The 16,736-nt window shown below is 49.5% G+C and overlaps 1 protein-coding gene across 2 annotated transcripts in view; it reads right to left on the bottom strand.

The window, feature by feature from the left end:
* Window positions 1-16,736, bottom strand: part of APPL2 (adaptor protein, phosphotyrosine interacting with PH domain and leucine zipper 2) — a 52,111-nt gene that overhangs the window by 20,003 nt on the left and 15,372 nt on the right. For both annotated transcript variants that reach the window (XM_039252902.1, XM_039252901.1), the window contains exons 3-9: window positions 13,404-13,463; window positions 12,778-12,849; window positions 8,464-8,551; window positions 7,093-7,134; window positions 6,928-6,986; window positions 5,672-5,818; window positions 1,790-1,872 (exon numbers count right to left, since the gene is read on the bottom strand). In XM_039252902.1, the coding sequence (XP_039108833.1) occupies window positions 1,790-1,872; window positions 5,672-5,818; window positions 6,928-6,986; window positions 7,093-7,134; window positions 8,464-8,551; window positions 12,778-12,849; window positions 13,404-13,463 (551 nt within the window). The remainder of the gene's footprint in view (window positions 1-1,789; window positions 1,873-5,671; window positions 5,819-6,927; window positions 6,987-7,092; window positions 7,135-8,463; window positions 8,552-12,777; window positions 12,850-13,403; window positions 13,464-16,736) is intronic.

Raw genomic sequence — 16,736 nt, 5'->3', positions numbered from 1 at the left:
GAGGCCAACAGCGGAGGAGGCGGAGGCTCTGAGATTTGCGGAGAGATGCGTCACAGCACTTCGAAAACAGGCGCAAATGTCCCAATGCCATCAATAAAAAAATCTAGCAGTGCATGAACAAACTTTGAAGTCCAGATGGTTCTCTTGGACCAGAAAGCCATCCAGGAGCTAACGGAGGGTAAAAGAGAGGTGGCCAGAGAGGGCAGGGGTGGGGGGGTGGAGGGAGTGATGCAGCGACAGCAGGCACCTTCCTTTCCTCTCTCCTAATGCTCCTAACGCTCCCAGAGGCCCACAAGCAAATTAACAGGCGGGAACCTGAAATGGGATTTCAAGCCTCATTGCGAACCCGGCCTGCCCGCCGCAGCCAGGGCCAAGCTGCCGTGACTTCCAGGCAGGCGCAGACGACTTCAAATGACAACCCTCCCGCGTGCTGCTGGCACAAAGCTCAGCTCCGGGCTTCATTCTTTTTTTTTTTTTTTTTTAAATGTTTTATTTATTTCTGAGAGAGAGAGAGAGAGAGACAGTATGAGTAGGGGAGGGTCAGAGAGAGAGGGAGGCACAGAATCAGAAGCAGGCTCCAGGCTCTGAGCTGTCAACACAGAGCCTGATGCGGGGCTCGAACCCATGAACCATGAGATCATGACCTGAGCTGAAGTCAGACGCTTAACTGACTGAGCCACCCAGGCGCCCCGTCCGGGCTTCATTCTTTACTGCCGGCCCTTGAGGTACACTTCTGCCTGAGCGGGGTCCACTGCTTGCCTCAAGGTATCGTGAAAAGCAACACCTTCAAGAAAATGAGCGACCTTCCTCCACCTTTTCACACAAAATAAAGTCCTGCGCTCCTACGTCTACTCTGTACGTCTGCTGGTCAACCACTCTCGGGCCGTCCTCCAGCAACCACGTCTGCCGTGTTCACGACACAAGGCTTCCTGGGGTTCATGGTCACCGACACCGGCAGCAGGAGGCACAGGGACTCAGAGCAGCCACAGCATCAGCGAAACGTGGGCAAGACAGTCTGAAGAGAGGATGCTGTTTTTTTAAAATATAAGCATTCGTGAGGTCAAAATGCAATTTGTTAAATTAATTCAAAAAAGGCTTAAAGCCTTGTTTATCGATCATAAACGGATGCGATGGTTAGTTTCCTAAAGGGTCACAGCACTTCTGCTGCTAACCTCTCGGCTCCAAAGCGGAAGCAAAGTGAACTTCTGAGTCCACAGTGAATCTACACTGGACTGACAGCCTGGAACATGTGAAGCTGATGGTCAGCAAACAAAAGGAGGCCCTCGGCACACGATCTGGGACTTAACGGGAAAGTCTCCCTGTGGACGCTTCATCTTTTCAAATTTTTTAAAATGTTTTTATTTACTTTTGAGAGAGAGAGACAGAGACAGAGCGCTGGCAGGGGAGGGGCAGAAGGAGAGGGAGACACAGAATCAGAAACACACTCCAGGCCCTGAGCTGTCAGCGCAGAGCCCGACGCGGGGCTCAAACTCGTGAACTGCAAGATCATGACCTGAGCCGAAGTCAGACCCTTAACCAACTGAGCCACCCAGTCGCCCCACTCATTTTTCATTTATATATAGAGTCCATTCACAGGGTGGGACCTCGGGGCTCCCCACTGTGGGAACTGCAAAAGGCATCACTTTTCAACCACAAGCCAAATACCGGCGGCTAAGAAGGGGCCCGCTGCCCAGGGATCCCAGAGTGGGGGTCCCGTGGAGCCCCTGGAGGGACGGATTCAGCAGGAAAGGCAAAGGCCCACAAGGCCCAAAGTGGAGTGCAGCCTTACCTTTGAACCATGTCTGCAACGGAGGATAAAAAGCTGTCCATGTTTTGGGAAAACATCTCTGCTCCCTTCTTGAAAAAGTTAATCTGAAAGACAGAAGTGTGACGCTGTGAAAGTCACCTAGGAAAGGAGATGGGTGAGCACACTCATGCGGGACTGGCAGCAGCGGGGGGTGGCGATAGGGCCCTCCATCCCCGCGCCCCCGGGGTGCCGCGAGCGCCTCTGCTGGGCTCCCCGCGCCAGCGGAACTCCTCCTGAAGCCCCGAGTGGGGGCGGCGGGACCCAGCTATCTCGCCGAGAGGCTATAAACATCAGGGACAACGTGTGAGTCACTGCTTGGCACAGGCCACGCCCGGGTGCATCAGTAGTTGCTACTGACAAGTGGCCTTGATACTCTCACCATCAGCTGCTTTGCTCTGTGAATTCCAGACAGAAAGTTTCTTGGGGGCAGGGGGTATGTCTCCACCTCTGCGTCTCTAGGACCTACATCGGTGTGTGACAAATGACGTGCACAGTGCGAGCAAGAAGCGGACGAGCACTCAATGTGGCATGGCAGGAGGTTCTTGGGGAAGAGAAGCCCACCCTTAGGGCCACCAGCCGACCCCGCTCACCGAGCCATGTGCTGCTCACAACGCAGGCTGGACAGATGACCCAGCTGAGACACCGTGAAGGGGAAACTGGGCTGATGACCCTTAAAAGGCTCTTCCGGCCTTGGTGTCAACCCAAAGGATGCAGCAGAGCTCAGGCACTGAACAGGCGCTCCGCAGAGGCAAGGCCCCTTGCTGTTCCCAGTGTGCCACGCTGGACGCTCTCTCAGCCCAGGGGACAGTGGCCCTAGGAGACCTCAGCCTCCTCTGAAAAGACAACTGCAAGTGCTGGCTTTTGGGGAAAGAAAAGAAGGAACGCCTTACTTCCCGAGAGTCCCGGGAATTCACTGCCCAGAAAGCCCGCGTTGCCTGTCCAACCGTGAAGGGCAGGGGTTGGGGGAAGACGGGACCGTTCAGTGCGTTACAGATTTCTGTAACCATCCTGCCCCAGAGCTCCAGCTTCCACTTCTTTCTATGGCCAGGGCTTTAAAAAACTCTCAATACTGGGTATGGACTCCACTTTACATGCCTGTTGGGGGAGAGGTAACAGCTGCAAGGCCAAGTCCTGTAAAAAGAGAACACTGAGCCTAGATGCAGGTATTTTCTCACAAAGCCTGTCCCAGCTCATCTCTCTGATCTGGAAGCAGCCTCTGCCCTGGGCGGTGGGCACAGAACTCACCCTCGCACCCCACTGAGGCTGGGAAGCGCTGTCAGGACAGTTCTGACATGTTTACGCCCTGGGGAGTACGCATCCCCACGTCCTTAGTTTTCACAGTACAAAAACAGAGGAGGATCATCGTTATCCCAGCGCGAGGTGATAATGCAGGGAGCTGCTCTGGCCCCACGATCTTTTAATCGTACAGAGATCAGCACAGTCAATGCCTTTCTGGATCTCAGAAACATCAAAGTCTGTTAAAGGAGCTTTCTGCGTTTCTAAGCACATAGCAGCACAGTGACCTTCCTCCCTTCCCCTCCCTAAACTCTTGGAATTGATACTCTTAATTCCGTGTCTCGGCTCTTTGCTCCTCTGTAAACTCCTCGGGCAGCCCCTCAAATGATCTGATGAATGAACAGAAGGGGGGGAGAAGATCCTGGTGTCTACAGCCACCTTTCATAGGACCCACCCCGTAGATACTGGAGTTCATCCTGTGTTCTCATAAACTTGGACACAGCCTACAAAACCTCACTTTGTGTCCAAGCATGACAGCTAATCGTGATTTCAGTGCAAACCTACTGAATGAGGGCCAGGGAAGGCGCAAGTAAAGCCGAGCCACTTGCACTGACAGGGGCGGCGCCGAGAAGCCGGGTTCAGCACAACGTCATCCGGAGACCCTGTGTGGCTCTGTGAACGGGAGGAAGTACGACGACCACACGGCCAGCAACTCAACGGAGGTGGAGGCTGCGTCGACATGGATTTAAAAGGGCTGATGCGGCAGAAGGAGAGGGACTGCCTTGGAATCGCCCCAAAGATTCATGGGGTTAGACGACAACTGGTCGGGCGGGGCAGCGAGTCTGCAGCAAGATTTTAAGTCTGTGATGGGAGAGACTACCTGCTCTTCTGTCTTGAAATCTGGACACTTTGCACATGAAAAAATGAAACCGTGCCATCTTCAATCCTCAAAAATGCTGCTGCGGCCACCCAGCGGTGACAGTGTGCTCCGCTCCGTGGCCAGGCCCCCCGGGCCCCGCAGCAGCATTCACCTAGAGAGCGCGGGCCACGAGACGCGACGCGGTCCTCAAGGTGAAACACGGGAACCCATCCACGAACAAGCCCACCCTCCGAGCCCTGCGAGGCTCCTCCCCGAACTGATCAGGCTCCGCAAACACTAACTGATCAGACCCGCAGCCGTTCATCTCTCTGAGGTTCTCAGCCAGGAGCCTGTCTGACCCTGGGCCTCTAAGTCCACAGGCAAGGCCGTCAATCCAGGGGGGACAGACGTGACAGGAGGCACTGACGAGAGAGCAAAGGCAGTCCCGCCGTCCTCTCACAAAGCCAGGACGTCCCCTAGGGCAGACGTGCGAAACTTAGAGGAAGGAGAGAGGAGGGCACAGGAGAACGGGCGGGGGCCGTCTCGAGGAGGCTGGACGGCTGCCGAGGGCCTGCTGAGGACTGCAGCCCACCCACAGCCCAGGACTGGCCGGGGCTGGTTCAACCCAGCTTTGCTCAGATGTCACGGAAAGGTGAAGCATCACCTCTGAAGGCAGAAGCTGACTTAGTTACCTCGCCATCCAACAACGTAACCACCACATTCAGAAGACAGATAACTGAGGTGCCTGGGTGGCTCAGCCGGTTGGGCTTCCAACTTCAGCTCAGGTCATGATCTCACTTTCATGGGTTCAAGCCCCGCGTTGGGCTCTGTGCTGATGGCTCAGAGACTGGAGCCTGCTTCGGATTTTGTGTTTCCCTCTCTCCCTGCCCCTCCCCTCCTCACACTCTGTCCCTGTCTCTTAAAAAAATAAAAATTTTTCAAATAATAAAAGACAGATAATAGAGCCTGAATGCTTAAAGATCCTCTCTTGGTATCCTCCCCCTTGAATGCTACTAATGCCATTTTCTTTTAAACAGAATGTATTTTTCAAATGTATTAAAAAATAACAGATGCTCACGTATGTGGAGTTTTAAAAAATTGCCGACTTTTTTTCCTCCCAATGTTCTGCTTCCGGACACCCCCTTCCGTCCCTAGACTGTCAGCTGAAAGACTAGCGGGTGTGCTTCCTGCATGCCGGCGTGAGGTGCCGGAGCCCACCTAAGTGGGGCCGGAGCACAGCAGGCAGGGAAGGGGAGGGGGGGCGCCCTTCGCCTCACACGCACACCCACTCCCATCACTGCCAGGCTGCACCCCCCAGCAGACTCCTGGCACGCAGAGGTTCAGTGGACCACTAACTGGGGGGGAGAAGCCAACACGCCCTCACCAGAGACCTCAGCCGGCAGTGGCGACATTTCGCCACAGCCCAGATGCCAAGGTGCCGGCAAGAACCTCAGCAATGAGAACAGCCCAGCCGAGTGTGGCCCCCACCACACACAGCAGCAGGGGATGGGCTTCTCAGGCCGGGCCTGGCTTTCACTTGGCTCAGAGACAAAGGGCCAGGCCAGCCCCTCCCCGCAGGAGGCCTGCGATCAAGGCCATCACCTCGGGCAAGTACAGCCTAACCAGTCCGGCTACCGTGTGCCGAACCTAAGGGAGGCTCCAGGGAGGTGGTGCGTTCGTGTTTCTTCCTCTGGCGGTACTTTGGTTTCTCCTAAACGCTATCGCAGCAGCCGCCCAGGTCTCAGCCTCAGGGGAGCGGAACGGCCTACCTGTCCGTGGGCAAAGCCTATCATGGGCTCCATCATGGCCACGCGCTTTCTGTACTGCAGCGCGTTGAGGGCACAGTAGTACTGAAGGGAAGAAAGGTGCTGCTTCCGCCGCGCAGCCGCCACCTCCTTCACAACATCGGTCTTCACCTGAGGAGAGGCGGGAGCAAACGTCGGGTTGTCTAACAGATGTGGCTGTTCTGTAAGAGCATGAAGCTTCTCACAAAACCCATTTCTGTGCCAAATATGATAAAACCTAGATAAGGTTCCACCTTATGTCTTATTTTTTAATTATTTTTATCTTTTTTTTTCTTGAGAGAGAGAGAGAGAGAGAGAGAGAGAGAGAGAATCCCAAGCAGGTTCTGTACCCAGCACAGAGCCCCATGAGGGACTTGATCTTACAACTGCAAAATCATGACCTGAGCTGCAATCATGAATTGAATGCTTAACTGAGTCACCCAGGTGCACCCCCGCCTCATGTTCCAAAACCCCAAATTAAAAATACTAAAGGCCTCGCATCTCCATGCTTGTGAGGCTGCACTGGGGTGAGGCCAATCACTCTCTGCTGGCAGCACTGAAGAGTGCTGTGACCCTGTGGGAAAACAACATGGCGGCATGCTTTAGTTCACTTGTAAGACTGTATTCCAAGGAAATAATTCAGCTCAAGGAAATTATGCAAAGAAGTAAAAAGTCACATGTATTAAAAAGTTCCATATCATCTATAGTAGCAAAAAGCATGAGTTAAAGAAAAAGAGTGGGGGCACCTGGGTGGCTCAGTCGGTTAAGCGTCTGACTTCGGCTCAGGCCATGATCTCACAGTTCCTGAGTTCGAGCCCCACATCAGGCTCACTGCTGTCAGCACAGAGCCCACTTTGGATCCTCTGTACCCCTCTCTCCCTGCACCTCCCTCGCCTCACTCTCTCTCTCAAAAGTAAAATAAACATTAAAAAAAAAAAAAGAATCAGAGTCAACACCCAGGGCAAGAGATTCAAGTGACCTGAAACATATGAGGCAGATAGCCATGAAGAGCCAAGGTTACACTGAAATCACTGAAATTTTACCATGGTTCCAAGTTGGCGTTTAATAAACCAGTTTGAAAAGCTAGAACAGGGAGGTACAAGTCTACTTATGATTCAAAATAAACACTTTAAAACTTTATGTAAACGAAAGAAGAGAAAGCTCAAGATTCCCAACAGGAAATTAGAAAAGGGGCTTAAGCAAATGACATGAAAAACAAAATGTAAGGTAGGTACTCTTACCTTTTCATTCTCCTTTTTCTTAGGAAGCCTGCTATATTTTGCCATCGAGAGGTCATGCTCTAAAAATAGAGAGGCATTTTAGCATGCAGATGGGTTGAAAGGCAAGAGCAATCGGTCGCGCCCGCCACGCGCCCGCCACCCCCCAAGAACGAAAAGGATGCCTACCATTACTGGCAAGTCCAAAAAGATCCTTTAAAGTGCTTACTTCTGAACAAGAGAAAAAAAAAAATCTTAGAGCAAAAAACTAAACTAAACTAAAATACATCAACCCAGAGCTCTGCACTTCCCTGAGAAAACAGAAGTGTAAGCGTGGAAGGAGGCACGCCCTGTGGGCAGGGAATCCTGGTCTGACTGGAACCGGCGGCTTCGGCTGCTTCCCCTACCTGGTGACCCTGACTGCTCGTAGGGCCACTTGTCTTAGACAGCATCCGGGGATGCTGAAGCAGGGGCCACCGTGGGGACGGGGGCCGGAGCGTGTGGTGGCCAGGTACTATTCAGGAGGCCTCGAGTATAGCCTAAGCTCAGACTCTCCAGCCCCGAAAATGAGCGTTTTAATACATCTTTCCTTAGAATACCTGACCGTACCCAGAACCTAGAAATGTCCTGTTGCTGCCATTGTAACAACTTAAGGTGTTGTAACACTTCAAGGTGTTGTATTTTTAAAGAGGAAGCACAATACTGCACAGATCTCTTAGTACCCAGGTTTAGACTTTTTTGCCCGGTAATTTTTTCTACTAGTGTTCTAGAAAATGTAATTCTTTAATCTCGAAGCAATGACCATTGTCAATGATATAAAGAGCAGAAAAACCTACAAAGTTTGGATTTCTTTTTGTAACATCAACTACATTTTTTCAAGACTATATTTTTATATCCACATTTTGACTAACTTGATTTCCAAGAGATATAAAATTATTCTAAGGCTTTTAGTTGAAGAACCAAAACTAGTCCAAAATGGAACCTGGCTCTCTGAACCAGTCTCAGATATTCTCACTCATTAAAAACGTGAGCTCCAGGTGAACAGGGAGCTTGCTGCCTTGCTCACGGAGGCCAGCACAGGAAGAGCATGGTTCCCGCCCTCCTTCCCTCTCTAAGCCGCCCTCTTTCCATTCCAGAGCACTCACGGCATGCCTTTAGTAACGCTCCCAACCAGCAATACTAGCCCTGCTGTCCCTGTCTCCTTGGTAATCTCTCGAAACGCAGCACAGAGATCACCTACTCCGGGAAGCCCTCCCTCATACCGAAACATCAAAAGGGTAATCACACCTTTCTGTATTTATTCCTTGTACCTCTCTGTCCTGCTGCCTTCCTCACATGATGTTACAACCGTTTCCAAGCCTTTTCTCAATAGCCTGTAACCCCCTTTAGGGGAGCCAAGAACACAGTGGGGATTCAATAAAAGTCAGCTAAGCTGAAGTGCTCAAAAAAAGGAGGGCATTTCTCAATGAGGCACATATTTAAAGAAATTAGGATACTCAGAACTATTATGAAATGAATTGATATTTTGAAGGTGATTGGCACTGAACTCAGTAACTTTACCTGTGAGATCCTTTTCTCGAAACTGTATAATAGGTAGAACCATTGTATCTGCCAACTGTTTAGCCAGCTCTGTATGGAGAACATTAAGCTGAAAAAAAAAAAAAAAAAAAAAGAAATCTTACTGAAAAAAATTACACTCTCAGTACTACGGCAGCTATCTGATTTCCGCACGGGATCATACTGAATACTTCCATGTGGCTAGGGTTCAGGTACATTTCCTTCGCAAATAAACACCCTTCACAAAGCTGCAAATGATACAGGCCTAGAGGTACCTAAACTAAATGCAAGGTTCTAACTGACCTCGCATCAGTTAGGTCTGCTAAAGGGGTCCCTGAGTCCACAGTGGTGGTCTGTTTACTGTGCTGACCCCAGTTCTGTGTTCCCAGCAGAAGCCACACGAGCTGGGGAACGCTTTTATGAGCTTGCAGCAAACATAGCTCACCCGTCACACTTTACCAGACCACCGTGAGCTCTCTCCCTTTCAGACACGGCCAAGGTCATGCCTGAAAGATCAGCCGGCTGGGTGCCTACTAACGATAAAACCACAGCTACTGCGGGCCTGGAGATTATTCGGGAGAAGGAAGGCTCCCCACTGAAACTTCAGTTAGATCCCAGGCCTCAGTTCTTTAGAAAAGGATCTTTCGGAGAACGAGACAACTGTTCAAACGTGACCTTCCTCACCAGATAATTTTAATGGCTCCTGATTCTTTCTCTCCTTCCAGCTTGCCAAGGCCTTTCTAAATCCTGCCGCAAACGGTGTAGGAGAAATGAAAGTCATCTCCCTCAGCGCTACCACTTTTGAGTACTTTCTGCATGCCAAAGTTACGTGCTTTGTATCATTTGGTTCTCAGCCAGTCTGGGAGCTAGCTCTGATTATTCTACTCATTTAACAGAGAGGCAAACTCTCCAAATCCAGACAGCAAAGAGGCAGCATAGCTAGGATTTTCATCCTGGGCTATTGGAAGCTGAGCTCCAGACTTTCCTATTACACCATGTTAGATGTGGAGCCTGTCTTTTGTGCTCACAAAGTTGCCGAAACTTGAAATGTTTGGTAGTCTAGACGTGAGCACTTAATGCACACATGACTGAAGACGCTCTGGGACTCCTGCCGGGTGAACAAAGGGATATCACCCGGCAGTCCTTCCTGCCGTACACATTGGGCAAAGTTCCTTGCAGCGGAAACAGCAGTCACATACGAAGGCCCCGTTTGCACACAGCTCTCCCTCCAACAGATCTGGACCCCCACGGTTGTGCCTCCAGAGGCTGCTTTGAGAAGCTGACAGACAATCACTTGCCAGGCAGGGGAGCTGTGGGCCGAGCAGTTAATGTTCTAGCTTTCAATGAAGCCAAAGCTGGCAGCTTTCTTCTTCTGAGAACACATGAAGACAACCATGCCAATAAATGCCACCAGGACAGAATGCGTTAACCATTTCTCCTGAATAGCTTCAGTGAAAAATAGACACTTTTTTAAACTAACGGTTAAGTGAATGAAAGTCAACAAATGTACCTACTATGTGTGTGGCTATGTGCTCAATACTCTGATAGACATTATGCAATGTCTGAATCTTTACAAAGGCCCAATTAAATGGGCTTTCTCACTGCTGCCATTTACAGATGAAGAAACCAAAAATCAGGGACATTAAGTGGCTTTGCAATGATCATGCACTTCAGGAATGGTAACCTTCCTAGCTACTCAGCTTCTTCCTCATTTCTTCTTAAGGATCAAAGGGTTTGTCATCAACTTTTTGCCGTGGGGCTTTTGGAAGGTATGGGACAATGGCTTCTAACACAGTGCCTTCCCTCAGGAGAGTGGAAAGAGACACCCCTAGGCGCTCCCGTACTGTCATACCGAAAATCAGGAGACCACCACCTTCCCTGCATGGCTACCGTGAGGACAAAACAGTAACCTGACTAGAAAACACTTGGAGTAGAGGGTCTGACTGACTCGTTAACATAATCTAGAATGATGACGACTTCCTGTCTCCGGTGCACTCCATGGAAGTGATCTAGAAACCCTGCCTGTGGGGAAATTGATAAGGACAAAAAATTTCTGCATGCCTACAACATAGAATGTCCAGTTCCGAGCCATGCTATTAAAAATGTAAGTCACATGAATCTCTACTTTGAGTTGAATTCTTAATTTGAGTCAAATTACTTGTCTTGAAAACTTTTCAACCTGGTAGAGGCCCAGAAAGAGAAAACAACCTGAAAAGCTACTCAAAAGCTTCCCACCTGAGTTAACTGCTTTCACACATTTCGGTTTGTCTGAAAACCCCTTACATTGCCAAGCTTCCAGGGAGACGTGATACTACCTATAAAATCACATTTCCAGCCGCCCAGCCTTTGAGAATGATTCACTCCCCACCAAAAGAATCATCATCCCTGCCCATGAAAAGATGGTTGTAAGTAAATATCCTAAACTGGAAATCTCAGTTCTGGGGTTTTGACGACTAACCACATTTCCTCAGCAACTCTCTTCTGCTCGGGAAAACACATGACTTCAGTGGGTGGAGTCTGCTGCTTCTCCCCCTGGGTTATTTGTTCATAGTTAATTAGGAAACATTCATCTCCTCACCTTCCAAAAAATTACTTTTTGCTCCCCTCATATTACTTTTTCCATTTATTCTCCTCTTCTGGAAAAGATACCCATCCATTTTAACATACATTTTGAAGACAGTCACAGTCATGGGAGAGAGGAGGAAGCTTACAAAGAACTGGATGACATGTTCTCTATTGTATCCCTAGTGTCCAGAACAGCATCTACTAAACAGTAGGTGGTCAGTACATGTTTGCTGAATGAATAACAGCTTGTTGGACTGATGTGTTGAATGAATGAAAATGCAATCAGTACAATTTCATACGAATGTTTCTCATTTTATTTTGTTTTTTAATTTTTTAATATTTATTTATTTTGAGAGAGAGAGAGAGAGAGAAAGATTGCGCACCGAGCAGGGGAGAGGCAGAGAGAGAGGGAAACATAGAATCCAAAGCAGGCTCCAGGCTCTGAGCTGTCAGCACAAAGCCTGACACCGGGCTTAAACTCACAAACTGTGAGATCGTGACCTGAGCTGAAGTCGGACGCTCAACTGGCTGAGCCACCCAGGTGCCTCTCAGTTTCTTTACTTTTAAAGTTTACTTAGAGAGCACACAGAAGGGAGTGGGGCAAGGGCACAGAGGGAGAGAGAGAACCCCAAGCAGGCTCTTTGCTGTCAGTGCGGAACCCAAAGTGGGGCTTGATCTCAGGAACTGTGAGATCATGACCTAGGCTAAAATCAAGAGTCAGATGCCTAACTGACTGAGCCACCCTGGTGCTCCAGTTTCTCATTTTATAAGCTGAAGACAGTATCTATTTTATATCAGTTAAATGACATCTGCATGTTTTGTTTTGCTTATTCTTTATCATGATTTTCTACAATAAGTACTGTACACTCTGCAAGACAAAATACCAATTTCATACCAACCCAATATTGCAGAGGGCTCTGCCCAGCACAGTAGCGTTTGAGCTGGAATGTTTATTACAATTAGGATTTTTTAAAATAACAATACCTGCTTTTCACATATATTCATGTAGTATACAAGAGCAGTTACACAAGAGCAGTTATGTGAAACCCTTTGTAGTGGGGTGAATTGTGCCCACTTTCCTCCTCCCCCCAAAAACGTCCATCCAGAACACGTGAATATTTAGAAACAAGGTCTTTCCAGATATAACAAAGGATCTTGAAGTGAGATCATCCTGGGTTATCCTGGTTGGCCCTGACTCCAATGACAAATGTCTGTATAGGAAGAGAAGACACAGATGGAAGGGGTGAAGTGCAGTGTGGGGAGGAGGCCATGCAAGTCAGAGGCAGAGACTGAATGGATGCAGCCACATGCCAGGGGGCACCCAGGGTCACCAGAAGCCAGAAGAAGCCAAAAAGGATTCTCCCTGGGGCCTTCGGATGGAGCATGGCCCTGCCAACAAGTTAATTTCATACTTCTGGCCTCCAGAACTGTGAGAGAGTATATTTCTACTGTTTTAAGCCACTGACGTGTAATTTATTACTAGCAGGCTGAGAAACTAATGCCCTCACCTTCAGGAAACTAAATTGTTAGAATCTTTCTTTAGGTCCACTGTTCATGTATACCAAAGCCTTTCCCCTCACACTAGAAACAAACACAAGCACATACAACCGGGCTTATGAAATGGACCTTGGAAGAGCAACAGGCTGAGGTATCTTCTCAGAGATTTAAGCAGTTATATAAAAATGGAAAGTGGGCCAAAACAAACATGAAAAGTTCAAGAAAGAATACAATTTAGCCATGCTGTGATCTTACCTCATCTACCACTTTGGAAAAATAGTGGAGTGTAGAAATTACCTCTTCGTCACCTTTGCCAAGGGCGAAATTCTAAGACAAGGCAACAAGAGATCCAGGTATTAAGGCTTGGGAAGTCAGTGCCGCGGTGTCCCCCACAATGCGCCACCACCCTCCACGCCAGCCCGCACTCTGCTCCCCTGCACACATCATGTCTCAGCGTCCATGTGCAGAAAAGGGGTGCGCTGGCCGTGTCCCGCCTCAGCGATGCCCCTAACCGCCCCTCCCGGACAACTGCCTGGTTGGTCACCACACTTCTGTCCTGACAGGATGGCAGTTTTGAGTTTATTTCCTGATAACTGGGTCCCTTCCTGGGATTTGACACATCTGTAGTCCCTCAGACTCTTAACTCTCAAGGCAATGAGTTACTTCTATGCTAATCAGAAAATATCATACTTTGGATAATCACAGGTTAGAATTTACCAGTGGAAAAGAAAAGGCAAGACAAAAAAAATTAAGAGTGGACTATGGACCAAAAGAAAAAAGGAAATCAAAGTCTCTCAAGGACGCCCTTGAGGAATTCCTTAAAAGAACCCCACTTATGAACCCCAAGTGCCATGTCACATGCCACATAAGTACCAAGTTACCTGTTTTTCATATGCCAGCAGCTGCTTAGAAAGCTGTTGAGTGGCCAGGCACATCTCGTTCTGCAGGGAGGAGAGAAAAGCAGGTGAGATTTGTCCAGTACCTGTTTAGTCACCAAAAACAGAGGTCACCTCAGAGAATCCCTTAAAGAATGTATGTTTGTGTCTGTAAAATAACAGCGTGTTCAGACATTATTTGGAGAACAAGACCAAAGCAAATTAAAAGGCTAAAGCTTGCATTCCCTCTCCCACACCTCACACCATTTGCAAGTTACCGCTCCTTCTGGTCAGTACAAAACCGTGGTGAGCAGTTATACTGTACCCAACATCCAACACAGACGCGGGCCCCATCCTCATGGGATTCGCTGGGGAAGCAGACATCAAAACACCGTTAAAAGCATGATGAGAACCGCGATGAAAATCACGGTCATTTTAGGAGGCTCTAACTGGAGGACCCAGGGGCGCCAGGGTGGCTTAGTCGGTTGAGCGTCCGACTTTCGCTCAGGTCATGATCTCGCGGTTCGTGGATTCAAGCCCCGCGTCGGGCTCTGTGCTGACTGCCAGCTCAGAGCCTGGAGCCTGTTTCAGAATCTGTGACTCCCTCTCTCTCTGACCCTCCCCTGCTCATGCTGTCTCTCTCTCTCTCCTAGAAATAAATAAAACATTAAAAAAAAAAAAATAACTGGAGGACCCGGATGGTCTCCAAGGAAAAGAGGTTCTAAGCAGACCCCTGAAGACAGACTAGGAGTTAGCCATGGGAACAAGCTTTCCAGAAGGGACCGGCATGGGGAGAAGATGAGCTACGGAGCAGAGAGTAGCTGGAGCAAGGGGAGCAGGCGTGGGGGGAAGACAGGCTGGGGTGCAGGCAGCATGAGGACACACAGCCTCCAGGGTCCAGAGCCAGACTCCACTCTACGTGCGATGGGAAGTTCAGCAGCGGCGTGACGTGAGCAGACCCGGCAAACTTACGAGTCCTCGGCCAGGAATGCCGGGTGCTAACACGGAAGCACAGCTGCGACGTCCTGGGAGGCCCGTGTTGGGCCAACTGTCACTGGCCCCTACTGGTCAGTTTCCTCTCCTCCGGTTTATCCCTCTTATCTCTGGCGACAGAGCAGTTTTCCACCACTAGCCTCCCACCATCGGTGCACTCAGCCCAGAAAGCGTGTCTTACGTTTCTAAAACTCAGCGAAAGCTTTTCTTCCGATTCAGGACTCGCTCCAAACAGAGGGGCAGAGCCACAGGGTCTGACCTGGAAAGAATGAGGGGAGGGCACTGGACGGCCTTGGCCTGAGCCTTCGCTGACTTTCTAATTCCCCTGGGCTTTCTATTCCTTTAGAGGCAAGGCCTGAACTCTGCAGGAGCTGGTTTTCTTTACCGGGGTCCTCCTTTGCAAGACCCATCAGGGCCCTGATGCTACTTTTTCAGCCCTCTTTGCTGACAACTAGCCAACTGTTCCTCGACTTCCTTCATCGGTCCCAAGGAACAGTTATTACTGAAACACAGACCCTGAAACACAGCTCTCTTCTCTTTTTCCCCAGAATAAAATCAAGCAAATATAATAAAAGTTCTTGGCTCTGGCACCCTACCAGCGTGCCGTCCCTTTCAAAACTAACCAGAGCTGGCAGCCACGTAGCCAAGAGGAAGGCAAACGAGCACCTGCGTGAGCACTAAGCGTGCGTTTAGGGAGGGGCACGCAGCAGCTCCCAGTGCGGGGCAGGCTCCCGACGACAGAGCGATACACAAATGAAAAATCAAGATTAGAAAAATCCTCTAGATTCCCAACTTCAAATAATACTTGGAATCAGCGAGTCAGGGGAAAATACTTCCTAATCCTGCAAGGAAACATCACAGATGGGTTGGTGGGGGTGGGAGGGGTAAAATACCAAGACTGGACAGGCATGAAATAGTCAGCCAAGAAATACTGCCTGCTGCCCATCTTCAGCAGTGCTGTTAGGAAGCTCAGCGCGCACAGGTCTCGGCCCACTCTCTGGGCAGATTGCCCGTTAGATCATAAAATACCATGCTCCTCTTCTTGGAGTTAGTAGCGGAGGCTTTAGGGTGGATTTGCTGAAGCTACTCTGGCATCTGCCTGGGGATAGCACCATGTGCACCGGGATGCGCAGACCCACGGATCCTAACAACAGCACCTGACGCAGAGAGCATTTAATCCACGCCAGATGCCGTGCTAAGTGTACTTCCGCATCACCTCATTTAACCCTGACAACCCTATAAGGTAGGTTCTGTTTAACAGTTTTACAGATGAAGAAACTGAGGCATGGAGAGGTTAAGACACTTGCCCAGGGTTAGACAGCTAGTTAGCAGCAGGGCTGGGATGTGAACCCAGGTCTGTCCCATCCCCAAATCAACACTCTTAATAAACACCATTCTCTAAGATCCCAAGTCCTGCTAAGAGGTGAGGCCTATGCTTTAGGCCAGAGGTGACAGACCTCCTATCAAGGGCCAGAGGGAAGTGATGTTTCGCTTATGAGATATGGTGTCTGCTGGGACTACTCACCCCCTTAAAGGAGCCATAAACAAGACAGGAATGAGTGAGTGTGGCTTCCCTCACTTAAGCAGTTATTTACAGGGGCGCCTGGGCGACTCAGTCAGTTCAGCATCCGACTTGGGCTCAGATCATGATCTCACAGCTCATGAGCTCAAGCCCCGCGTCAGGCTCTGTGCTGACAGCTCGGATCCTAGAGCCTGCTTCAGATTCTGTGTCTCCCTCTCTCTCTCTCTGCCCTCCCCCGCTCACTCTGTTTCTCTAAAAAAAAAAAAAACATTAAAAAAAATTTTAAACAGCTATTTACAAAAATAGGAGGCCAGCCCAAGGGTGTAAATTGCTGATCCTACTTTAGAAGTAAATGTCTCCAAAGACCCACCCCACCCCTCAGGAGGCTCTCCCTTATGCTATAATATTTCAAATTCTAGAAACATCTACTCTTTTAAGTCATTCTTTTCTTTATTTTAGCTAAGTCTAAAATATTACTCCCCCATAACTGTATCCTTGAGAGACTGGTCAACAGACACCATAGGTCCCCTCCATGCCTTCAAAACAAGCAGGAACCACAGACGACTTGAATTCCCCTCTCTCTAGTTCGGTGGCAAATGCTCCGAACGTAATGGGAAAACGGGTCTGAATGCTGCCGGCGTCAGACTGCGCCCAGGCTGACAGGAGCGCCCGTGGGCCGCTCACACAGCCAGAAGAAAGGGGCACAACACACAGCACTCAGCAGCTGCCTTCCGGAACCCCCGTGTACAACTGGGCTCTGCTTAGTCTCTCCCAGAAACACCTGACAACAATGCTGTGTGTTTTCAGATGCATGTGGTTTCGGG

This window comes from Hyaena hyaena, unplaced genomic scaffold (genome assembly GCF_003009895.1).
Source record: "Hyaena hyaena isolate Hyena2069 unplaced genomic scaffold, ASM300989v1 scaffold_432, whole genome shotgun sequence".
In the NCBI taxonomy this organism is placed as follows: Eukaryota; Metazoa; Chordata; class Mammalia; order Carnivora; family Hyaenidae; genus Hyaena; species Hyaena hyaena.
This window is presented reverse-complemented; position numbering and strand designations above follow the sequence as displayed.